This window comes from Diplotaxodon limnothrissa, linkage group LG23, assembly GCF_057381915.1.
Source record: "Diplotaxodon limnothrissa isolate DT_005_m linkage group LG23, D_limnothrissa_male_GT1.1, whole genome shotgun sequence".
NCBI lineage: Eukaryota > Metazoa > Chordata > Actinopteri > Cichliformes > Cichlidae > Diplotaxodon > Diplotaxodon limnothrissa.
Window position 1 is genome coordinate 15,287,601 of NC_140617.1, and position 25,758 is coordinate 15,313,358.

General features: G+C 38.0%; 4 protein-coding genes and 1 non-coding gene across 5 annotated transcripts; 4 read left to right on the forward strand and 1 right to left on the reverse strand.

Annotated features, from left to right (window-relative positions):
• The first annotated feature begins 766 nt into the window (after positions 1-766).
• Positions 767-11,203, forward strand: scinla (scinderin like a). The gene is made up of 17 exons (XM_085348733.1): positions 767-841; positions 1,674-1,866; positions 1,967-2,121; positions 4,476-4,637; positions 4,753-4,902; positions 5,017-5,103; positions 6,177-6,309; positions 7,213-7,301; positions 7,409-7,621; positions 7,699-7,832; positions 8,637-8,727; positions 9,306-9,476; positions 9,573-9,747; positions 9,827-9,942; positions 10,083-10,160; positions 10,255-10,315; positions 10,879-11,203. Exons 2-17 carry the CDS (start codon positions 1,689-1,691, stop codon positions 11,022-11,024), a joined length of 2,139 nt encoding a protein of 712 aa, XP_085204859.1. The 5' UTR covers positions 767-841; positions 1,674-1,688; the 3' UTR covers positions 11,025-11,203.
• On the reverse strand, positions 6,852-6,923 carry trnac-gca (transfer RNA cysteine (anticodon GCA)). The gene has a single exon. It is a non-coding gene; the product is annotated as a tRNA-Cys (tRNA).
• Positions 11,204-12,661: 1,458 nt separating the features above from the next.
• LOC146607734 (retinol dehydrogenase 8) lies at positions 12,662-15,003 on the forward strand. The gene is made up of 6 exons (XM_085347299.1): positions 12,662-12,758; positions 13,523-13,684; positions 13,783-13,962; positions 14,039-14,132; positions 14,505-14,688; positions 14,773-15,003. Exons 1-6 carry the CDS (start codon positions 12,662-12,664, stop codon positions 15,001-15,003), a joined length of 948 nt encoding a protein of 315 aa, XP_085203425.1.
• A 2,184-nt stretch (positions 15,004-17,187) lies between these two features.
• dr1 (down-regulator of transcription 1) lies at positions 17,188-20,331 on the forward strand. Its single transcript, XM_085348028.1, has 3 exons — positions 17,188-18,023; positions 18,148-18,311; positions 19,192-20,331. The coding sequence occupies exons 1-3, from the start codon at positions 17,804-17,806 to the stop codon at positions 19,336-19,338; spliced, it is 531 nt and encodes a 176-aa protein (XP_085204154.1). The 5' UTR covers positions 17,188-17,803; the 3' UTR covers positions 19,339-20,331.
• A 179-nt stretch (positions 20,332-20,510) lies between these two features.
• LOC146607736 (protein wntless homolog) lies at positions 20,511-24,303 on the forward strand. Its single transcript, XM_085348107.1, has 12 exons — positions 20,511-20,694; positions 21,281-21,544; positions 21,643-21,767; positions 21,847-22,014; positions 22,127-22,263; positions 22,854-23,022; positions 23,109-23,206; positions 23,282-23,334; positions 23,462-23,583; positions 23,711-23,794; positions 23,929-24,094; positions 24,203-24,303. The coding sequence occupies exons 1-12, from the start codon at positions 20,511-20,513 to the stop codon at positions 24,301-24,303; spliced, it is 1,671 nt and encodes a 556-aa protein (XP_085204233.1).
• Positions 24,304-25,758: the final 1,455 nt, after the last annotated feature.

The window sequence follows — 25,758 nt, forward strand, 5'->3', positions numbered from 1 at the left end:
TCAGTTTTTTCAATCACTGGTCATACAATCCATTTGCTTCCAGAAGAAGGACAGCTGTTCTTGCCATTACAGGTCCAAGTAGGATTTCGGAAGGAGATGATTCAGCATCCTGTTTTTGATCCTTTTGAGACGTTATTGTATTTATTGTATTGTATTATATTTTTCTGGACCACTTTGTTGGAATTTGAAACGTTTTTGTAATATGAGATAAGGATTTAATTGTCACTCTAAGTATTTCTTCAGTATGACTTTATGAATTTCTCAATGAAAAAGAAAATGTTGGCTTAAATAAAAGTTAAAAGTTTTTCCACACCTAATGCACACTTTATGGATAAATGCATGGATTTCATCAAAGGTGGCTCCAGTCAAACCACCCTCTTCCATAAAACTAAATGTCACTCATTCAAGTGTTGCATTAAAAGTAAATAAACAGGGCTATAATCAGACACTTTACACTTTACAAACTATATAGTATTCAGCATCTAAAGCTGTAAGATACATAAATAATACATAGATAATAACATAAAAATGAAATTCGGCAGAATTTGGTAGAAATCCACCGCTCCAATTTAATCGAAATAGGGAAGGGGGAATACGGAACTGACCTGCATACTGGGCTTTCAAGACGAAAAAAAAAAAGCATTCCAAACAACTAAACCAACTCAAGGGCGTTGTTTTCCATCACCCGCTGTTCTGGGATGGGCGAACTGACACGCCTCTGTCAACGCGGATGTTTGTCCAGCCTATATAGCAGAGGACAGCTCAGGAAACCAGGGCGGAGAACTGGAAGAGCAGCAGCGCATCTTCTTAACACCGAACATCTGTCTACGGTCTATACCAGGTAATATAAAGTTTTCTTATGTGCTGCAGAACGAATGCTAATAACTCGCTGGCAGTTAGCCTTTCATACAGCATTTATAAAGCGATGCTTACAATGCTGAAGTATGCTACTCTAGAAAAGCTCTTCCTCATTTTGCATTAAGGAAGTCAAACTAAAAACTATTTTCAGTGTCTGTAACTAGTTACGTTGAGGATAAAGAGAGAATGCGTGAATAAACGTGCTTATCTTCTTACTGGTTAAGCTTTTAATATAAATTTCGTCGATAAACTGTTGTTTATTGCATTTTTCCTTGTGTCCATATTTTACATGGTTGGGTAGAAAACTGCACAAGGTAGTAGTACCGTATTATACAGGCAGAAGATAACCTACAAATGCCTGCTTTTGTGGTTGCTTGTTGGGAGCGGCTCTTCGTTCCCCCACAACATAGTTTGCCACTGAGAGCAGACACACCTTGTGATATGCGTACCGACCGCAAGCACCTGCGTTACAGGTTAAATAACAGATACTGCAGAAAAGGTCTTGAAAATTGCATTCTTAACAAACATGGATTCAATGAAAAGTAACTGAAATAGTAATATAAAATGTTGTGATGTGAACTACAGATGGCTTTAAAAGAAAGTGGGGATCAGCAGCTTTCAGTATGAAGGCAGATTTTATATCTATTTATATATAAAACTGGGGCTCCAACAATCGATTATTTTCATTGCTGAGTCTCTAAATTGTCAGAGAATGATGTGAAAATTGCTTCTTTTTGCCAACCAAAAGTCATATAATGGTAGCTGTTGGCCTTGCTGTGACCTGAAGATTTTAATGAAGACAAATCACCTTTCAGGTCCTCATCATCACGATGGCACACAAAGAGTTTGAGACTGCAGGGAAGAAGCCTGGGCTGCAGGTGTGGCGGGTGGAGAACATGGATCTGAAACCTGTTCCCCCTGCACTCTATGGAGACTTCTTCACCGGAGATGCTTACATCTTGCTTTACACCACCAAGGCTCCCTCATACAATGTTCATTCATGGATTGGTATTGGATTCTCTGCTGACAACCTAATAGCTAAATTCCCTCCCTGTCAATGTTCTGTTTTATTTTCCACACTGTTTATTTACCATCCTTTTTATCTTAGGCGATGAAGCTTCCCAGGATGAGAGTGGGGCAGCTGCCATTTTCATAACTCAGCTGGATGACCACCTGCAAGGAGCTGCAATCCAGTACAATGAATTTCAAAACCAAGAGTCAACCACCTTCCTGGGCTACTTCAAGTCTGGCATCAAATACAAGGTGAAATTTGCATGCGTACTTATGGTGGTATAAGTCATTTGAATTTGTTTGCCTCAGAAAGGTAAAAGTTGTGAGTCTAAGCTACCAAACCATGACTGTGACTTTGTGACAGTTTATTGGATGTCTGTCAACTCTGTAAATATACTGTTACAGCTTCAGGGAAGGAAACAGTTCTAAAAAGTCATAATTCACCACCCACGCGACTCCAAAATGAGCGACTAGTCTGACTGGGACCTTGCTCTTGTTTGTCATAGGAAAAGGAATGATCATTCTTCCTTGAATTTGTCCTTTAAACAGGGGTTTTTTCCCCCTGTTAGACATGAGCAGGTCTTTTCAGGACAAGCAGAGGAGTATAGTCACTGTGTGCAGGATTCGAGGCATGTTATAACACCTTCTCTGTTTATCATGTGATACACACTGGCCCAAAAGAATTTTTCCCTTTCACAATTCCTGGAAAAGGAGAGGCAAAACATGGCGACATACAAGAGTCTTGTACAATCTTTCTTTATATTATGAGAATTTGAGTCTAAAAACATTTAGATAGTCAGGGAGACCTAAAATATTATGTTGAATATTATGGTGTCATGCTGTCCATTCTAAAGAACACATTCTATAAGCCTCAGGTTTGAGAAGTTTGGTGAACACCTGGGTTTCCTTGAAATGTAATATATGAGCATAAACCATTTAAATGATTAAGGTACCATCTTTTAATTCTGTATTTACTTCTTTTTTATGTGTTCACAGTTTTAACAGGGTCCTTAGACTCACTGATCAATCTCCAGCATTAGAACTGCCTTAGTAATTGCTACGACCTGCTACGACCTGAAAACAGCTGTTTGAGATAATGCTCGATGTTATCATGATTGCTTCATATCATTCGTGCATATTTGTCAGCCACATGTTTATGCAGCTAAACCCCTATCTACCATAGCCAAAGCTGTCACGAGAAGTAATACTGGGTTTAGAACTATTTTTAAGAAATTATTACTTTATTGCATATTGATGATCATCCTGTATAAGTATGATAACTAGAGGACCAGAACTAAATGGATGGTGGAATTCAATAAAGAACATTCCCTGCATTTTTACACCACTTGTTCATTCAAAGAGGGGAAATCCTGGTTACTAACTAGTTTTCCTGCCTCTTAGCACTGGGTTATGAAACTGTGTTAAGAACTAAAGGACTAGTATATAAAATAAAAACAGAGAGCGAAAAAAGGTCCAACTATTGTGCTACTTAAACTATTGAGATATGAATAAAAACAGTGCTTATTGGAATGAAAATGGCACGGAAACTTGTGTTTTCAATCATCATGACAATTCAAAGCACCTGCATTTGCTTCACTTTTCAGAATCAAAGACTACATATTTTTTTATGTTTAGCATACTGTGTATTTATGTGCTGGACTGTTTCTAGGAACTGACTTCCTAGAAACAAAGCTAGTTGTCTGTCAGGTTTGCCATACCTGCTCTTGCCTTTTATTTATGTATTTTTCCAGTCAGCGGTAGGATTTGCTGACATTTTGTGCACAGTGTAAACAAACGAGTAGGCGTGATCTTTAGAGATTATGTTGACTTTAAAGAAGTGAATTCTTGCAACTAGAGCAACTACAGACATAACAGCGGTGTCAGCTTTCTAAAACATTCATATAAAAAGCACTCCGAAAGCACAGACCTCCTCTATAAGCAGCTCACTGTGCTGTATTTTGTATATCAGTTAAGGGTACCTTGATTACTAAAAGATTATACAGGAGTGGGTAATGGATAAAAGCTATTGATTTGTAAATAAGTGGACATGAATAACTTTAGCTTATTATATTATATTATACTACAGTCTATTTCTAACTAACTAGGCAGGTCATCTTCTTTCTACTGACAGTACTTTCTTTAAAGATATAACATGCTTTTCAGTCAACTTGAAAGAAAGACAGATCTAAAATTTAAAAGTGAGGACCCAGGTCAAAGAAGACATGCTACTTGGATGGAAACTATAATGTGATATTTAGATCCCAGTATACCAGTGTCATTTACTTTTGCCAGTACAAATATAGTAGAATTTTAAGTACTGTTTTAAAGATAAAATACATTTTTATTAAAGTTTGACCTTGAAGAACAGGTCAGAGGTCCAGGAAGGGGAAAAATGTCAGTAAGAAATAGATTTAAAAAGCTGTATTTAGCATTAGTATCACTTTGGCTTCCTATCAATCTATTGGCCTTGCAGGAGAGGTCAGGGGTCAGATGTGACACAATATTTTAAATCTTTATATGGTACTTTATACGGTACGCTGCCAAAAACATAACTTATGCGCTTAGATCACTTACACAGAGCATAACTCAGATTTTTTTTAACACAGAAAGGTGGAGTTGCCTCAGGCTTTAAACATGTGGTAACCAATGATGTAGATGTCAAACGCCTGCTGCACTTGAAAGGTCGTCGACCAGTCAGAGCAACTGAGGAGGATCTGTCCTGGCAAAGCTTTAACAAAGGAGACTCCTTCATCATTGATCTGGGAAAGGTGATCTACAATTTAAAATGTTTTACAGAGATCGTACAGAGTTTAGATGTTGCATTTTGTCATCTCAACCTTATTTACTTCTTCTTTTCTTTGCATCTTCTCTGTGAATTAATAGAACATTTACTGCTGGTTTGGCAGTGAAGCAAATCACTTTGAGAAGCTCAAAACCACTCAGATGGCCCGAGATATTCGTGATAATGAGCGAAATGGCCGCGGTGAAGTCCATACAATTGATGAAGGTAAAGAGCCAGAAGCTGTGACAAAGGTAAGTTTTAGTGACTTCCTCCTTGTGTAGAATCATTGTGACTGTAACAAATAAGTTATTTGTCTCATTTGGTGGCTAGAGAGGATGTTAAGTACAATGTTGTATTCATTATAGGTACTTGGACCCAAGCCTGATCTCGCACCAGGAGGCAGTGATACAGATGTTGAAAAGACAAACAGGAACAAGGCGTCACTTTATCTGGTAAATACACACATACAGAGAAGCCCAAAAAGTCAAGGAGCAGCAGTGAAAAAATTTCTACTTGTATTACTTTTTAGTCTAGTAAAAGGTATTTCTATTGCAAAATTTCATGTTGGCTGAACAGCTTAAATCAGAAGTTCTATTTCTAAAAAAAATGTCCACGAATTTGATTTGCTCCAGTTTTGCAGCCCTCAAGCTCCATGGACGCTATAAATCTTTGTAACACCTGATTATTCATGTTATCCTGCCATTGTGTTTTAAAGAGCCTCGGGGGTTTCTCAGTCTTCATGTGCCCAAAATACATCCAGTGGAGTTGAGATCAGGTGATTGAGGAAGAAATGCTCTTAAAGATCTCAGCCCATCTTAAATGTTTAGCACAGTATAGGTTAATAAATGATGGTGGGTTTCTTATTACCCCTGATGCTATCCATCCATGCACTGAGATCTCCCCTGCACAGCCTTCTGCTGGCAAGACTTTTGCTGATTGCATTCTCTCTTACCTGTAGTCTGCGCGATTGTGGTTGATGCTACAATTTCCACAGATTCTTCATATTTGTCATGGAAAAGCCCATTAAAACTGAAGCCCTCATTCAAGTGCAGAGTTGATGCTGAGTTTGATTTCACTGTGCTGAAAAGAGGTGCAGTGGCTGCAAGGTGATTTCCCTCAACACGCCTCTAATGAATCAATTAAAACGTTTCATCTGTTCTTTGTAATACAGTTTTATCTGAATGCTGCTTCAGTGGAAATCCTACCTGCGTTGTGTATTGCTTTGTACACAAGGCAGTCAAGCATAGTTAATGCCACTATACCATGTGCTTCAGATGAATCTGATCTAGCTAACAATAGAGGAAAAACTTAAATGTTTGATTTTCTTCATTCCTTCCTGTGTGGATTGTGTATAGGCTTCTGTAATTTAACACTATGGGATCATTTCAAGGTTTAGATGAAAATATGAGAGATTATTTAAGACTCTGTCAGACTTTCAACCGTGGCGTATGGTCCCTTGACATGATCCTTGTAAATAAGACATTCAGATGACAAATACAGATGCTCTGATCTCTCTGCTGTCTAGATTTCTGATGCTGCTGGTGCCATGAAGACATCTTTGGTGGCTGATAAAAACCCATTCAAACAAGATATGCTCAACCAGAATGATTGCTACATCTTGGACAATGGATTGAATAATAATATATTTGTCTGGAAAGGTATTAAGCTTTTACATCTGTTTATTTCTACAACTTCTCATCTACTATATTAATCAAGTCTCTGCTCATTTGAGTAAGTTGTTACTAACTCTCTTTAGCGTTAAACTCTTTGTTTAACGCTAGAACCTAGAAGAATTTTAAACCCCAAGTACTGTCAGTGGGTGTCAGTTTGACCCCATCCTGCAACAGCAATATTGGGAAAGAAAATTTTCCCTTTTTTTGAAGATTAGTTGTCATCAAATTAGAAATATAATTAATATAAATTTTTACATGCAGATCAGTATGGATTGTACAGATAAAATGTGTATTTGAATAAACTAATAAACAAAAAGGTGCAACAAATAATTATAGAATAAGACTGTTATTAGGAAACGCTAAAACTGAATTTGAGCTCACTGTGAAACAGATCAAACAACTCATTGGTGATATTTCATGACTGACCTCATAGTTGTCTACAAAAAACATAAATTTTGAATATATTAATTACTATAAACGGATAACACTCAAAGTTGTCATATTGCAATAATGACTTTTAAATGAACAGGGAGCACCCAGATTTGAACTGGGGACCTGTTGATCTGCAGTCAAACGCTCTACCACTGAGCTATACCCCCTCTGTCACTGAGCAGCTTTCATATGGAAATATGTGGTTCTAGGTATATGTGGTCATAAAGCTTTTTCCTACAGACCCCCAAATTTCCTGTTTGATAAACAAGCCTTTTATAGGAAAAAAAAAATCATGAAATATGTAATGATGTGGATTTATTTTAACAGAGTTACACAATTTTTAAAAGAATCATAATGAACCATTTGATGGTTTCTACTGTTAAACATACATGAGTCATTGACTTTGATTTGACCAGTTTAACCTCTCTGATCTCTGTACCAAACTTTAATCTGCAGGACAGAAAGCAAGCAAAGAGGAGCGCAAAGCAGCGAAGGCTGCTGCTGACAAGTTTATCGCAGACAAAAATTACTCCAGTAAAACTCAGGTAATGTTAGCATGTAGTGATCATCTGCTGCCAGAACTTCATCCTTCTGCTGTCTCATTGTGTTTATGACTTAACGTGTTTTTCGTTGTTTATTATGTCATGTGCAGGTCCTGATAGTGCCAGCAGGGAGTGAGCCCACCATGTTTAAGCAGTTCTTCTTCAAATGGTTTGAAGGGAATATCACAGGCCCAGGGCAGACCCACACAGTTGGTCGTATTGCCAAGGTGGAGCAGATTCCCTTCGATCCATCCAATCTCCACAACAACCCCGCCATGGCTGCCCAGTATGGCGTGGTTGATGATGGCTCTGGGAAAGTTCAGGTACAGTAACCAGCTTGACAGTGTTTTATTTATTTTAAAAATTAATAAGTAAATGCAACATTGGTGGATGTCTGCAGATTTGGCGTGTGGAAGGAGGCGATAAGGTAGCAGTGGACAAATCCACCTATGGACAGTTCTTTGGAGGTGACTGTTACTTGGTGCTGTACTCTTACAACAGTGGAAGCAGAGAGAAGCACATCATTTACACCTGGTGCGTAAAACATGCTCAATGTGGCAGAATTGTTCTTTTAAGGGGTACAAGGCAAAGATTCCTGCCTTGGTACTCACTTTCTCTGTTTAGGTGAATGAAAAATGTAAGCATGATATGAACTTGTGACACAACACACACAGAAGTAAAGCCACTGAGTTGTAGAGCATACTGGTCTTTGTAACAAGATTTTTATTCATGAAGGGTTTGGGTTTGATATAGAGAAATTTTGCTTTATCTTCAAGCACTCTTTAATATGATGCAGAATTTGTAGATGAACCAATAAATGAAAGTGATCAAAGCTGGTGGGATTGTTCAGTTGCAGGCATGTTAGGCAGGGTTTATACACATTGACCCATTAATGATTCTAAAATCCTGGAAGGAGACACAATCCCCTTTGAGGTTGCTATGCCGACCCCTTCTGAATCAGCCTAAAGCAGTTTTAATGTTTCTAGAATTAAATGAGTGCCAATATTAATATAATCTGAGAGTGGAATGCAAATGTAACAAATTTCATCACATCCATTCTGTCTGTCTGATATGATGATGCCACAGAATGAAAACAGTTACCAGTTATAGTACTGCTGAAATCTCATGACATTGTGATTAAAAAAAAACCAACAACATTAATGATTTCTTAAACTTGTGGTAAAATAATAAAATATAATTGTGGGTAGTCAGTTTATGTATTTAGTGTTTTTGTAAGCTGTGTGAGGGTGCTGAGAGAATCAAGAGTTTTTGAAACATTACTTTTATGCCTTAATTGTGAATATCATATTTAATTGTGCTTAATTTTGCTTGCTGTAGGCAAGGGCAGAAATGCACTCAGGATGAACTGACTGCTTCGGCCTTCCTCACCGTCAAGCTGGATGATTCCATGAATGGAGTAGCAACACAGGTAAGATTTTTCCAGATTTCAAGTAAGAGTTAAAATGTTAAGAAATAAAAGTACCTGGCAACAGTTAGTGAAAGGAATGATGCAACTCTCAGGTCCATCTTTTATATTATGAACAAGAAGCAATAAAATACACAACACACTTGCAAAATCATTCACATTAACAGACTTTTTTTCCATTTTCAACCAACAAATCATTAAGTTGACCTTGAAGACTTTGGTGGATTTAAACCAGATTTTAATGGAGTGTTAACATGACCCCACTCAACACACCTACAAAATGTTATCAGAATTCATTCAAAAATGTTTGAGCTATTGTGTTTACAAACTGACACGATGACATGCATGCAGACACTACCAAAAACATGACCTCCTTGGCATCTTGCAGCTGTTAGCTTAGTATACAAACTGGAGAAGAAGAGGTAGGCTGATGTTTTTAACCTTCATACAGAGGAACTGCTGTCCCCTGTTTTCAGTCTTTACCCTGAGCTCCTATTAACCAGCTCCCAGCTGTACTTAGAGGTAAGTCTGGGATCAGTCTCCTCATCAATTTTAATGACTGTGTGGCTGTATCTCCGCAGGTTCGGGTCACTCAAGGTAAAGAACCCCCCCATCTTGTGAGCTTGTTTAAGGACAAGCCCATGGTCATCCATCAGGGTGGGACATCCCGCAAGTGTGGCGAGACTAAGCCAAGCAGCACACGGCTCTTTCATATCCGCAAGAGCGGCAACAATACCACACGAGCTGTTGAGGTCAGCCTCATTTATTACACCGAATGTTAATAAACTGGTTCTTTATAATGAACAGATGCCACCACTCCTCCCTATCTTTCTGTCACACCCACACAGGTGGAGCCCACTGCATCCTCTCTGAACACCAATGATGTGTTTGTGCTGAAGACTCCTGATTGCCTTTTCCTGTGGAAGGGAAAGGGTGCAAGTTCAGATGAGATGGCTGCAGCTAACTATGTTGCCAGCCTCCTTGGAGGAACTGCTACTGGGGTGGAGGAGACACAGGAGCCAGGTAAAGAGCTTTGATTTCCACAAAGTAGTATTTGTGAGATGTCCCCAGTAGAAAACGGTCCTTTTCTCCTTGTTTCCAGCTGTTTTCTGGGCTGCTCTGGATGGTAAGAAAGAATACCAGACGTCCAAGGCCCTTCAGGGAGTGGTCCGACAACCACGACTGTTTGGATGTTCAAACAAAACTGGCAGGCTAACAGTGAGTATTCAAGTGTTCATCAATCAGATTTTTTAAATGTAAGTAGTTATATTTATATAAACAGTTATATTGTTTTCTTACCAACTAGTTTAACAATTTTTAAATGGCCACTTTGTAATTGTGTGCTGATCAATTTTCAGGTTGAGGAAGTTCCCGGGGACTTCTCACAGATCGATCTGGCAACTGATGATGTCATGATTCTGGACACATGGGATCAGGTATAAAAGCACTTTTGATGAAAGACTCGAGTTGTAGCTAGTTGATGTTTTCCTCCTTTTGATCCTTGAGCTCTTTGATTACTGTTCCCATCAGATCTTTGTTTGGATTGGAAACGAAGCAAATGAAACGGAGAAACTTGAATCACCTAAGATGGGTAAGAGAAAACTATTAGACATGAGAAGGAATTACAGAAATACAGCAACGGGGTCAATTCAGGGAGAATAAAAACATATATAGAGGGAATCATTTTCCCAGAAAATAAGGCATGAATTATAGATATTAATTCTGATAGCAAATATATTTTATTTGAGATAACTATTGTAAATTTATGAGTAAGGAAATGACCAAATTTACCTAAAAACAATTTCTTTAGATTAATATTTGAGATTATTAATTTACAAATTTATTTTCTCAAAAATTTGACTATAAGCTCAGAAATTTAAGACTGTTTTTTCTCATATTATGTTGTTTGTAAATTTGTTGATTTACTCTCAGAGAATAAAATATTTTTGCTGGACATTTAAGATTTTAATCTTGCAAATTTATGACTGAATAATTTTAAAGAATATTAAATAATATTACTTTACATTCATTTCTAAATTTACCACTCTTCCTATAATTTTAGCTCCAATTTGAATGTGGTTATAGTGAATGGCCCTTTAAGCCTACTGTACAGAAGAGACCTCAGTTCACAAATACATCCTGCTTTCCTTTCAGCCAAACAATATGTGGATTCAGACCCCTCTGGCCGCCGTGGTACCCCCATCACCATCCTTAAGCAGGGGGAAGAGATCCCGTCCTTCACCGGATGGTTCCAAGCTTGGGACCCAAAGATGTGGTCCCAAAATCTTTATGCCCAGTAGAATTAAATTGGAATAAACGCATATTTTAAGCATCTCTGAAAAATCTGGATAGTTTTGATGTTTGCCATTTTTTGTTGACCTTGAAGCATAAATTGGCACCTAAGATGGAACTTCTCTGCAGGTAAAGTGCAGATGCAAATATGTGCTTGAAGCTGTGGTGCAGGTTAAAACGTAACCCATCCGATTTCCAACCCATTTTTTCAGAGTAAAAAAAAAAAAAATATATATATATATATAGTCAAGCTACTATTTAAGAAAAGAAAAGTACATTGGCTTTTACACAAAATAACATTACAATGTTCATAAATGTTATAGAAGAGAAGTAATAATTAATTTAAGGCAATATCTACATAAGTGCATTCAGGCTCTTTTCAGCAGCTGTCAGTGCTGTGTTCCAGCAACATGTGTAACCCAAAGAAAATGTATCATCTTAAAGTTTTTCTAATAAATGAAGGCTGTTTGAGGCTATAGGAGAAAATGACCAGATAACTGAAATTTTCATACAACAGCTTTAGGTATTCTCATGACAAACCAACAAAATTTGGCTCTTGGAGATATCATTTAATGAATCTGTCATTTAAGGACCTGTGAGGTGTCTGCTTTGGAACCAAAAGGTTTCTGATTTAGCTGTCCTACTCAGTTGTGCTCTCTAGTTTTCAGTCAGAGCCACTTATTCCTGTTTTGTAAAAGCAGTACACGTTATTTTTTTGTTTTGTTTTCTTGAGACTATAACCAAACTCACTGACTCAGTTTCACAAACTTTAGATGTGCTGAGATGATTGTAATTGAATGATTAATGAATTTAATGGGATAGACTTGCTTTAGGTGACTCAGCGTGCTATTACAACAGATGAATGGCAGTTGGTGAAAACGGGCCTGTGTGTGTGTCAGCATAGATATAAAAAAAACCAATGTTCATGTTAAATATTAATAGCATTTCTCATCAACTTGACTTTAATTTTCAAAAATTATTTTTTATCTCAAAACTTTGAGCAGTAGGGTACATATTTAAAAAACTGAATTTAATAATTCACAGCCCACAGTAAAAAAAAAAAAAAATACAATGTTGAGAAAGTTTTATTTGCTACAGCAATGAATGTTTTTTTTCATCTACTTTACATCTACTTTAAAAAAAAAACCCAACCCACTACATTGTCTAGATTAAGTGTGGTCTTACAATTTACTCAAAATTATTTTGAAAACTGTGTTTTAAATAGATTCTTTTAAAAACCACAAATTAACTTCTCCATATTTTTACAAAGAACTTACCTTTTGCTGTCTTTGTTGCAAAACAATTTGTGGGAAATTCCAAATTTAAATAAAATATTTCACCATTGTCTGATTGTATTTTATTTTATTTAAATAAGATGATGCACTTTGCTTATAGGTCTGATATTTTCTTCATATTACAACTGGATTTATCATTAGCCTAAATCCTCACCATGTAACAGCACCATGTGAATGCCACGAATGATACTAATCTTCAGACCATGTGCACACAGCTTTTTGCTGAGTTGTAAACCTCTGATTAAGGAAGGAGCTTTAAAAGTGCCCGCATGTGGTCTGTTGCCTCTCCTCTTTTGTTCCCGTTTTATTCTCTACTGCTGGAGCTGTAAGAAAAGCACTAACCAGGCACGATGAACCAGAAGGTGGTACTCATCACCGGCTGCTCCTCTGGGATTGGCCTCGCATTGGCTGTCCATATTGCAAAAGATGAGAAGAAGAGGTTCATGGGTAACTTTTTAACAGACTTTTTCTAAGATAGCTGGGGTTGTTGACTACATTTCAAAACTCTGTGTCAGGTGTGGAGGGATCAAAGAAAAATATAATGTATTTAAATTGTGATTGAAAATGCTTCAAATGAGAGAAATTAGAGGAACTATGTGAAAAAAACTAGCACATAATGGTGTAAAAATGTGTTTTCCTTTTGAATTTTTTGGAAGTGTGTAGGATGTTTTAAAATATTACCATCTCACATGTACTTGAACTTTCCTTGAACGTTACATGGCTGCTGTGTCTGGCTCAATAATTTCTACTATTAATACTTTGCAGACTATTCATTAAAGTTAACTGTGCAAATGTGATACCAGTTTGAAACCATTCACTAGAAGGATATTAACTTGATAAAATTCACATTATTTACATTATCAATATGTGATGGGTTTCTTCTACAAACAAAATATTGACAAGTTCTTTTTTTTTTTTAACTCTGGTTCCAGAAACAATCCATACAGCTCACCATCAACAGTTTTTATCTTAAACATGTTTTATGGAAGAAATGGTCCTCCTGGTCTGTTGATTACCCTGAGTAACTAGTAACCATGTCGTACTGATGTAACAGGCAACACCTGAAAGTTGAAATCTGAGAAAAATCCACATTTGCTGCTCCTGGTGGAGATAATTTTTGTGATAGTTTCTCAAATGTAATGTAAAATTTTAATTTCAGTTCTAAATTTAATAAAAATACAACAGCTTCAGATGCGTTTTTGTTGTTGTAGTCTATGCCACCATGAGAAATCTGAGTAAGGCTGAGCCTCTGGTTGAGGCAGCAGGTCGGACCCTGGGCCGGACCTTGGAGATCAAGCAGCTGGACGTATGTGACGAGGCTTCCATCAAAGCCTGCGTGGACAGTCTGCCTGAGCGCAGGGTAGACATTCTCAGTAAGCTCCTACCATTTGCTTTGAAACAGTATTAATTTGGCTTTTCGACCGTCTGTGGAAATTTAAATGATATGTGTCTGTGTGACCTTATTTCACAGTAAGTAATGCTGGGATGGGTCTGATTGGACCCATTGAGTGTCAGTCTATTGAAGAGATGAAAAGTGTCATGGACACCAACTTCTTTGGACTTGTGCGATTAATGAAGGAAATCCTGCCCGACATGAAGAGAAGGAAAAAAGGTCATATTGTGGTCATTAGCAGCGTCATGGGGATTCAGGGTAAGAGCTGCTTCACCTGCTGATCATGAGAACATTTTTTAAGACAGTTGCTTCACAACTTCTTTCCCTGTTTCAGGGATTTTATTCAACGATATCTACGCAGCATCTAAGTTTGCACTGGAAGGCTTTTGTGAAAGCCTAGCGATACAAGCCCTGAGGTTTGGTCTAAAGTAAGATGCTAGGTCTATAATTTTTTATTCCTGTTCATCTTTTACTAGCATGTTTGTGAGAGAAAAAAAGTGCAACCAAAATGTAACTACCTGAAAACTAGCCCTTGCATCTGGTATATTTGTGAAGTCATATTGAACAACAACACCTAGCACTTTCTGCACCATTAGGAGGAAAATATTTGAACCACAGCACACTGTGATGTTTAGGCATGTTCTAACACAGTATCAAATGATGACTGAATATTAATGTGGTTTCTAAAGTTTCCTGTATAATGAAAGTAATATTTAATTACCTTTCACAGTTGTGCACTGAATTTCAGTTTCCTATTTCAAGAGATTTTTTGATGTTCTTCTCTTCTGTTTCTTCCTCAGCATCAGCCTGATAGAGCCAGGTCCAGTGATAACCGAGTTTGAGCGTAAGGTTTATGACGAGGGCCTAAAGATTGATCTCAGCAAAGCAGACAAAGTGACTGCTGACATGTTCACAAATGTCTACTTAAAGAACTACAAACAGATCTTTGAAACCCTCGGACAGACTCCTGAGGACGTGGCAGAGGTATCATTTGGCAAATACTTCACCTTTAACCTTTAATGCACTACAAGAGCAATAAACTATATTATGAATGATCTTTCTTCATAGCACACCCTCAAGATCCTCATCATGGACAATCCCCCTTTCCGGCACCAGACAAACACTCTCTATACCCCTATGACCACACTCAAGTACGCTGACCCAAATGGTGACCTCCCGATTGAAACGTTTTACAAAATGGTGTTTGAACACGACAAGGTCTTCACGGCCAGCCTGAACTTCATCAAGCTTTTGCAGTGGAGAAGCCGAAAGAGTTTTAAGTTAGAGAAGAGCAACTGAATCATGTCATATCTTTGTTATTTTTGTGACATGGGCATATTTGGCTGTTATTGTCTAGCAGTGTTACCTCCCTGAAATAAATAAAGCTATGAAATGCCATGACAATGCAGTCTCTTTTCATACGTGGCAGTAAGCTCTTGCAGGTTTAAACCACACCCTGGTGCATTCAAGTGGCATAACTGTCTTAAGTTGACAAGCCCTTGAGCCTTGTGTAATATGGGAAACAAGCAAAGCTATGCGAACAGCAAGATTAAATCAAAGTAAATCAGGTAGTTCAGAGTTATAACGACTAATTTATGAACTTTTTGTCTTTTTAAAAGCATTGTTTTGTTAATGGGTTCTGTTACAGTGTCAGAAGATTATGTATATCTTACATAATCTTGTGTGTGACTAATAAAGGTTATTTTATCTTATCTTAATCTGCTGGATTACATAACATAATTACTCATGGCTTAATCTGGAATATAGCCGCTGAATTCTGAGCCTCGCGCCACATGGACTTTAATGTGAGAAAACTTTTATTTATTTATTTTTTGTAGGATATTGACAGGCTTTGGTTAGAAAATTGATCATGTTAGAATATAAAAAGAAAATAATAAAGTAAAAGCTGGTATTCTCTTGATGGACACTAGATGGCAGTAAACAATTATTAGGAAATTCAAACATCTGTGAAACCAGTCTGGATGCTGCTGAACACTGATAAGTCCAAAAATAAAATAGATAATTATTGCAGAAATAGGGCCATAAATGACTGCGGCTCAAATTTGTTTCAGCAAGATCTGTGCTTGTGCTGAAAAATATACATGAAAAAGCATTAGTAGACACGTTATCAGACGTACCCTTCCGGGGAGGAGATAACAGGGTTAAAAGAGATGCTCTTGATAATTATGTTTACCACACGAGGGTAACATACAGTACTGTACAAAGATACTGGTTCACTACACGAACCAGTGTTGTGTAAACACATAACAGACAGCTTAGCAAAGAACCCATTCTAAACGATGTCTTTAGGCACTTTGTTACTAGCAGCCTGTCACCAAAGCACATAATTTGTGTTGTTGCACCAACAATATAAATCCCACTGAACTATTAGGCGAAAACCTGGCATATTGCACTGTGTGCTTTTTTTGTTGTTGTTGAGAAAACTGGACAAGTGGAGGACAAAAGAAGAAGTGGAAGGTCTGAAAAACTATGTACAGCAAATGAAAAGTCTTTGGAAATCATGTCCTTAATACAAAAAACCCTAGCAAAGACTATCAGTTGATCCACGAACAGAAACTTCATTAGAAGAGGTTTCACTGGAATTATGGACACAGGGAGAAATTGCTGAACTGGACTGAAGATCAATGGAAACAGGTATTATGGAATGGTGAATATGAAAAATAAACAAAAAAGTGAAATTCGGGAGATGGGTACAACAAGACCATCTGGAAAGCATCTGATTGGCAACAGCTTCATTTTTTTTTTTAAAGATAATGTAGTAAAAACATACCTGGATATAAAACTCACACAATCAGCTATGGATTGGCCTCATCTTTTATGTTTTGGATGTGAGGTGCATATGGGATTCGGTCCTCTGACTGTATACGAAATATTAGCTACCATCAAAATATATAGATAATGTAAAAAAGTACATATTCAGTTTATTTGTTTTGATCTCGATGTTTTTCCACCATCTGTATTAATTCTCCAAACATATCTTCTAAGGCAGTGGTTCTTAACCTGGGTTCGATCGAACCCTAGGGGTTCGGTGAGACGGTCTCAGGGGTTCGGCAGAGCCTCCGACATGACATGCACGGCTCATTTTGTGCACCAGTAAAAAACAATAATAATAATAATAAATAATAATAATAAAATTTTATTTATATAGCACCTTTCAAGATAAAATCACAAAGTGCTTTACAGAGGCAGAAAACAGACATTAAAATCTAAAACAAAATAACATATCTATGTCTTGAATTTGAAAAAAATCATATTTTATTTTTCACTAAACAGGGGTTCAGTGAATGCAGATATGAAACTGGTGGGGTTCGGTACCTCCAGCAAGGTTAAGAACCACTGTTCTAAGGGCAGTAATGGACGACAAATACCACAAGGACACAGCAATGCGATTCAGACAGGCTTTAAACACCAAAGAAGAAGAACGGTATCCGGCTCTTTGTTTGACGTTGCATCCGGACTGAATTAAGCTAATGTTGCCCACATTTCAAACGTATAAACGAATCGATACCATGTTTCTGCTTATCTAAAATGTCCAAATCATCTCTCGATGCAGGGTAGAACAACAGGCAGTGTTGTGGCACGTGTGTCCCGTTTCTGTGTCTATGCAGCTAACTGTTTAGCCATGCGGGAGGCACTTCATTGTTAGCCTAGCGGTAGCCATGCTCTCCGCTTTCACTTGTCTTTTGCGTTGCGGCGGCTTTCTGGCGACAGGGACCACAGCTACTAGCTAGCCTGGCTGCTAGCTAGCTAAGCACTTTCCACACAGTATTGACGTTTTGTCTTCTTTTATGGTGTATGTGCTTTAGCGTTTTCTAACGGTTTCTTTTCTACCACGTTCCGCACAAAGGCTCCACTCTGCGGAAATTGTTTCAACTATTAGCTACTAGCTAAGCTAGCCGGCTAACTTGGAGGAACGTCACTCTCCCATATGACATTTAACTCTGCGTTGACGTTGTCTTGACCTGACCGTTATATTTTAATTCTGCCGACCCGAGAAGGCCTCGTAACAGTTTCCTTCCGTCGAGTATCGGAGTTTCTCTTTCTTTTTTCCCTGGTTTCTGTCCCGTCGACTGCCACGATGGCTTCTTCCTCTGGAAATGACGACGACCTCACCATCCCGAGAGCAGCTATCAACAAAATGATTAAAGAAACTCTCCCCAATGTACGGGTGGCCAACGATGCCAGGGAGCTTGTTGTTAACTGCTGCACAGAGTTCATCCACCTCATATCCTCAGAAGCCAATGATATATGCAACAAGTCGGAGAAGAAAACCATTTCCCCAGAGCATGTCATCAACGGTGAGTCCAGCTTTGTTTTCCCTACACCCTGAAAGGTGTGTGTATGTGTGTGCAGCACCATGTAATGAGCCTTAAACCACAGAGAGTGATTGAAACACTTTCGCCTCTTGCTTTCGCACCGCAGCGCTCGAGAGCCTCGGTTTCGCATCGTACATCACGGAGGTGAAAGACGTCCTGCAGGAGTGTAAAACTGTTGCTCTGAAGAGGAGGAAGGCCAGCTCGAGACTGGAGAACCTGGGCATCCCTGAAGAAGAGCTCCTCAGACAACAACAGGAATTGTTTGCAAAGGTATGATTTTGAGAGAGGAGACACAAGAAACAGTACAAATCCACATAATTCAGCTCAGGGAACTGACTTCCACACCAGGTCATTTAGTCTAACTCTGAGGGGCATTTAAAAATCAGGTTTAAAAACAGCAAAGACATAATAAAATGATAAAAAGCAGCTGTTAGAAAATGTCCAGGTGCTTCCAACAGCCACTGAACTGAGCATAGCTGTTTTTGAAGTTCTGACTAGAGGAAATCATTCTGTGCTGCTTTCAGAGTCCGCGAAAACAGTGGAATTGAAAATGTGAATTTATTGCTGCCACACTGTGTTCTAAAAAATAATTAAACAAACCAGCACAACTATGATTGCTCAGAAATGTTATGATAAACAAAATTATTGGACCAGAACTTCACATTATGTAGAGATCTGAGTCTTTCTGAAGTAGGTCTTTTGTGATTGGTCTTTTGTTTTGGGCTAAGTTCCTTAGGAAATGAGTAAACCTTTAGGGAGAAATACAACAAAGCCATGTCCGATTTAAATCATCTGTGTGCTGAGTGGCTGTTACACATAACCACTTGAGGCACATTATTTGCACTATACTGTTCAGTAATGCATGACAGATCCATTTAGTTAACTTTCAGCAGTACTTTGCTAATTATTAACTCAATCCCTTTCTAGAAACAAGTATAAGCAAGTATAATTCAGCGATAGTAATATGTTGCAGAAACTTTATTTTCATTTTTTTCAATGTTCAGTGCTATAGTGACATATAAAACGAATGTGTCTTAAAATATTCAAGTTCTAATTAGACATCAGATATCACCACCATGAGCTTCTCTAATTGCCTGATATAATCCTCATTCACCTTCGCCTGTTTCATGCCTCTCATGTGTTTGTGAAGGCGCGACAGCAGCAGGCAGAACTCGCTCAGCAGGAATGGTTGCAGATGCAGCAGGCCGCCCAGCAGGCACAGATGGCGGCAGCATCTGCCACTGCTGCCCAACAGGCCGGTTCCTCTCAGGATGAAGACGAAGAGGATGACATATGATCCCAGGATACCGTTCAGCTTGTCCGAATCCCTTCCTGGGACAGTGTTGGCGGGCAAACCTCCCAGTGCTGTTGTTGACAGAGACTTGAGATGTGTTTGACCGCTGGTGCACATCAGTGACACAAGGAAAATGCACATTTGGTATCGACAGTGGAGATGGAGTTGGAGGGGGATGTCAACATGATGATACCAGAACCTGAAATTTGTTTGGTTTGAAAAGCTGTTAATAAAATTTGGATTATCCCCCCGCCCCCCCTTTTTAAGTTACTTCCGTTTAATTATGTCTTGATGTTATGTTGTGAGTAATTTGTAGATTTCTGGATGTACTGTGGATGCACTGAAGGCACATTTCACTGAAGTTTGGTAATGGTGCAGCAGGTGTTTGCTCTTTCAGGTACTGCACCAACTAGCTTGTTTATGTCAACCATAGTGCTAGATAACAATCAGTGGTGTAGGCGAATCGCTCCTGACGACTCCAGAGCATCTAATTCCTCTTCTCTTGTCTTTGCCATTTTGTCAAAAAGGGTTTTCTTTACCCCTCTGTGGAGTTATTTGTTCGACAGTGGAAGAGTTGAGGGGGCGTCAATATTGAAATTGTACTATTAGATAATGGAAAAATACATTTTTGTTTTAGCTTATTCAGAAACATTATGTTGTTTCCTTTCTACCTTGAACTACACACAGTATTGGTTCTTAGCTGCACCTTTGAAAAACTGAATATTTTTGTCTGATAGAACCAAAGATAGACTAACAGCCCAGAGTTCGTGTTTTGTTTTCTTTTTAAGGTGTAGGTGCTACTGTGATTCTCATTGCTGGCTCCAGATCAGTGTGAATAATGTTAAATATTATTAACCTATAACTTTGTAAGACGCTTTGATATCGAGGCCAGATTTGTTATTTCCCTTTTCCTTGGGTGCAGTATCAAACATTTGCATTGTGACTGTGGTCAATCCTCAGTGTAAAGATAAGTAACCTAGTTGTGATACACATTCACTTGCCTATACTACAAAGTTGTATTCTTTAAGCAATAAAGGAATCATGTTTTATAGACCAGTGTTCTCTGATCTTTTTAATGCCTAATGATTCCACCTCCTGTCCCTTCTGCACATGCTCTGTTTGAGCCTAATGTCTGGCGTATCCCATATGAGAGTCAGATGTGTGTGAGCAGGTAGATGAGCTTCAGTGGAGCACTTGGCTTGTCTGGACAACACTTTCTTTTTATATTTTTTTACCCAAAATATTTTTTACAAATGGCAGGAGCGATCATAGAGAAGATGAGCACTAAAAAGTTGGTTTTATTTGTTTTCTTCATTTTATTATTCCAAATATTTTCCATCTTGGTTGGAGCATTGATATGTAAGTAGATGATTTTTTTAAAACATATTTTTACATTTGTTTGCAAATAATAATGTTTTCTAATAATTATTTGGAGTAATTTATCTTATTCAATCTTTGTTATGTGCATTTAGATGTTACTGCACTGCAGATTCTACTCAGCCAGCCAATGAAAGCTGGCGACATTCCTTTAATGTTCTCAATTATTTCCTCACTGTTTTCTATTTTCTATGTATTCTAAAAACTAAACATTTATTTAATTTAAATTCTTGATTGCAAGCAGTTTAGCTTGTTTCTACACCTGGGTGAGCAGTTTTGCATCTTTTATCTTGTAGAGTTTCCATATTTAATTATATTTATAGTTTTTGCATGGAGTTTCTTTGCACCTACTGTATATTTTTTTTATTGTTTGTGTGCTTTTGAGCTACTCAGCTTGATTGTAAATGCAGGATAGCCCTCAATGATTTCAATTTTAGGAAAATGAAGTCTAATTAACATAATTTTTTGTGTTGGAAGCGCTCTGAAAAACAAAATTTCCCAATGCTCTTAATGATTAAGCTTTAGTCTGTCTTTTTTCATAATATATATCTGATTTCCTTTATGATAGCTCCCAGTCCTACCACTGCAATCAGCTACTTGGCCACCAAATGCATCAATTTCCACAGGACACGTGCTTGGCTCATGCCATGGGGCTCAAATCGATGCCAGCAGGTCCACAGTTTTGACGACCCTCTGGCAAAAACGCTCGATGCCAACGACATTGTTTTTGCTGTGCATGTACCCCTACCCAACACTGAAATGAGTCCGTGGTTTCAATACATGCTGGCTGTTCTGCAGTTTGACATTGCATTCAAAATGATAAATCAGATTGGTAAGACATGTGCCTTGTCTTTGTCAGAAATGTAAATAGCGTAGTTTCCTAGTTACAGTGGGTTTCTAATAAAATGAGCAATTTTCCTGCCTGTGTAGAAGATGATGTGGTCATCACTATCGATGCCCGTCTGGCGTACAGGGACGACATGACGTCTGAGTGGACCACAAAATTTCACTCGGTGGAGCAAAGGCCACTCAGATGCACATTTGCAGTATCCAAGGTAAACCTGCATGACTTCATGTTATACACAGAAATGAGAAATAGTTACACTTTTCTCTGCTTAGTGAGGAAAAACCCAGTGTTTTTTTCAGACGTATGAAAACGAAGGGCGCTTTTATCACTGTGACCCAATACCATTCATGGAGCTGGGAAGTGTAGCCCACAAATATTTTTTAATGAACCTGCGTTTGCCAGTGAATGACACAATGAACGTTGGCATCGGGGAAATAAAGGACATCCATGTAGTGGTGAGTATAATTTCTACATGTTAACTTCTGTTATACGGCATGTTGTGTTTGAATTAATCTCCAAAGCTAAAAATTTGGCACTCTGACATCTGATGTCCCTCCTCTTCCTCAGGGCATCCACCAGAATGGAGGCTTCACCAAAGTGTGGATCAGCATGAAGACTGTGTTCAGTCCCTGGATATCAGTGGCTACAGTTTGGTACTGGTACAGGATTCGGCTCTTGGCGAGACCTCCGGTCCTTTTGGAAAAGTATGTTTTGGCTAGCCTGCATGTGGAAAGAGAGATTAAGAGTGACATTTTAACATTTAAGTATATTTATGAATTTTATGTCAGAATACTGAGTTGAATTTTAATAATTTCTCAAATGATAAAAAACAATGTAATAATAATAATAATAATAATAATATTACTACTGCTGCTCCTACTACCACTAATAAGAATAAGAATATTTAATTTTGAGCACTTTAGGTTGCGATTGCTGCCTCTGCGGACTGATTTTATTGAGATTTTATTGCAGACTGAAACAAAATCATCTTATTTAAAAGGTAGAGTGAAGTTATACAATACAGCTACTTGTAAGGAGCTCCTGGCTCTTTTATACTCAATGAGAACTTAAAACTGCAAGTAAACCTTCTGGCATACTTTTAAGAGCTTGTTTTTCAGAAGTCCAACATACTTTTGTGTAGCATTTCCAAGCAGAGGAAATGAAAAGTGTTTGATCTAAGTGCATGATTGCCTAGAGCTAGGTCATTTCTCCATTTGCAATAGAGCAGAAGGAGTTATTTGTCTGTTAGAGTGGATGTAAGTGTTTCTTTCACTGATGTATTCGTCCTGCTCAGGGTGATTTTTGCTCTGGGCCTCTCAATGGCCTTCCTGGACATGCCGGTGGAGTGGCTGTCCATGGGCTTTGAGTGGACATGGATGCTGCTGTTTGAAGATGCCCAGCAGTGCGCCTTATACTCTGTACTCTTCTGTTTCTGGATCATCTTCTGTGGTGAACACCTCATGGTTAGCAGGTCTTTCTTTGCTGCTTGCACATTTCTCTGCACCTTCCTGCCAGTTGTTACTTATTCTTTCATTCATTAAATCACCAGGACCAACGTCAGAGGAATCTCCTCTCAGCTTATTGGTGGCAAGTTGGGCTTGTGGTGTTTGGATCTTCTGTTCTTCTCATATTTGACCTGAGTGAAAGGTAAATGTTTTTCATTTTTTGTGTTATTGGTGTGGATTTAATAAAAAAAGTAAGTTGTTTTCTCTCTTACCGAAGGGGGGTTCGTTTGAGCAATCCATTCTACAGTGTGTGGGCGTCAGAATCCAGGAGTAAGTTTGCAGTATCCTTCAAATATCTATTCTTTATTATAAAAAGTAATTCAGCAGTCAGGCTACCATTAACATCCAAGATTTTTTTCTTATCTGAAACCACATATTACCTTCATTATTGTGGCAGGGATTTCTGTTTGCCTTTATTTCTTCTCCCTGTGTCGCATGGTGCACTGCGTGTTCAGAACCATTAGTGGGAAATTGCAACAGCTTCCTACAATGCCAGAGACTCGGAGACTGCGCTATAAGGTTTAATTTTATATCAAAATCACATAAGAAAAAGTAGTGAATTTGACAAAAAGAAAAAGCTTTTCATTCACTAGATTATGCAGAAATTCTACTTACTTTACTGACTGTAGGTGTGCTTTCCCCCCAGGGTATTATTTTCAGGTTTAAATTTTTAATGCTGGCAACACTCACATGTGCTGCTTTCACCATCATCTTCTTCATCTTAAATCAAGTAAGTTTTAGCCTTCTAAGGAGCAGCAGTTTTAATTGCAGTTTGTTCTTCTTTAAAATATGTTTATGATTTGTTATTTGGACATGTTTGGGTTTCTTAAAAATTATTTCAAATATTCTTATTTTTTCAAATAGGTCAGCGAAGGTCATTGGCACTGGGGAGACTACACTCTCCAGGTCCACAGTGCTTTTCTTACAGGAATCTATGGCATGTGGAACCTGTACGTTTTTACCATTATCTTCCTCTATGCCCCCTCACACAAGCACAACAGGAAGAAGTTAGGGGACACTCAACACACAGGTGCGTAACAGTTCTGTTGTTTGGTCAGAATCCAGTTTAGCGAACCGATGGCGAGAGATATTTGCTTTGTAAATATGCTGGAGGTGTTTATCTGAGATTATGTTGCAGATATGACGGACAATCCCGAGAGCCAAGAGACACAGCTGACCTGTGGAGAGCAGGGGCCGACAGAGGTCTACAGGATCACTGGGAAGGTGGCTGAGGAATAGCTGCTGGGCTCGTTTCAGGATATTTGTGGTGTGTTATCTTTTAATTTGATGTTACTTGCCAGAGTCTTCTACACTATTGAATGTACAAGTGAGCCATTGTACAATACTGTAACCTTTAACAAGTGAACAGACTGGGGAAACAAAAGCTACAGGAAGCTACAGTATAAGGAAAAGTGAGGAAAGCTTGAATATTCAAAGTTAGATTCACTGGAAGGTCAGACCTTAGAGGCCTCCAAAAGCTGCTTATTTTAAACTTTGTGACCGTGGGAAAAATAATTAAAGCATGCTATAAATTGAAGTTCTTATTGTTATCTAACAGACATCTTCTACGTGGTATGACAGGAAATTTGTTAACTTGTGACTCCCCTTATGTGACTATGTTGTTACAACCTCCTATAATGTGGATTTGTTTCCTTAAACTTGTAATGAAAAGAAAAAGTGGCCAATCTTTTCACTCTTTGTATCTTTGCAAAATGCCAAAATAAATCTAAATCCTTTGTTAAATACTTGGTTTAATACTATATATATACAGTGTATGGCTCAACAAAGTGCATGGACAGTTAAACATTTCTTCACAATTTTTCAGGTTTTGTGCACATTCAGTCTAAAACACAGATACAAAATACAACTTTAATTTTTTTAATGTAAATAGTGAAAAAGCATTGTGTGAAAGTATTATATATATGCTTTCTACTAATAAAACAGTGCTCAAATTGCTTATTTCAACTTACTTTGCTACTGAATGTTTCTGGCGTTTATTACTTTATGCAAGAATGAGCTTTCATGACATGCAGCGTAAGGTTGTAACAAACAAATGAATTAAATCATACATCTAGACCAGGGATCTCAAATATGTGGCCAAAGCGCCAGAACAGACCCATGTAGCCACCAGATGAAAAGTCTGAAAATTAGTCTGAAGTGTTCATTTTATAGACGTCTAAGATATTTCCCATGGCCTGCCAGAGATAAACCAAAAAAAAAAAAAAAAAATTAGGTGTTTTTTCCAGCAAATATTTGATTATATCACTGAAAATTTCCTGCTTGTGTTTCAGTACATCCACTGTTCTGTTTGTTTTTATTTATGGAGCAAAGTCCGGGTAAAAGACTGCTAGTACTGTATCTGTAACTTTAGACATTTATTTCCTTGATTGTGGTTAAAACCCGAGGAGTCCAGCTAACAGCTCTCTTTATCTACAATAACAGCATTTCTTTAATGCGAAAAAAAAAAACAAAAAACCCTGAGGCCTTTTGTTGGAATGGCATGTAATTTTCTTCATCATCTCAGACTGTTCATCTGAAAGATGCTTTATGGAATGTAAATGTTTTCAGAATGTGCTAAAACCTATACTAGAAGAAATGGGAAGAATTTTAAAAATGTTTATTTGGTTTATTCATTTTTAGATTATTATGCAGTTGTTTTATTGGTCAAGTCAGTAGATGAAGCTCTGAGAAGTC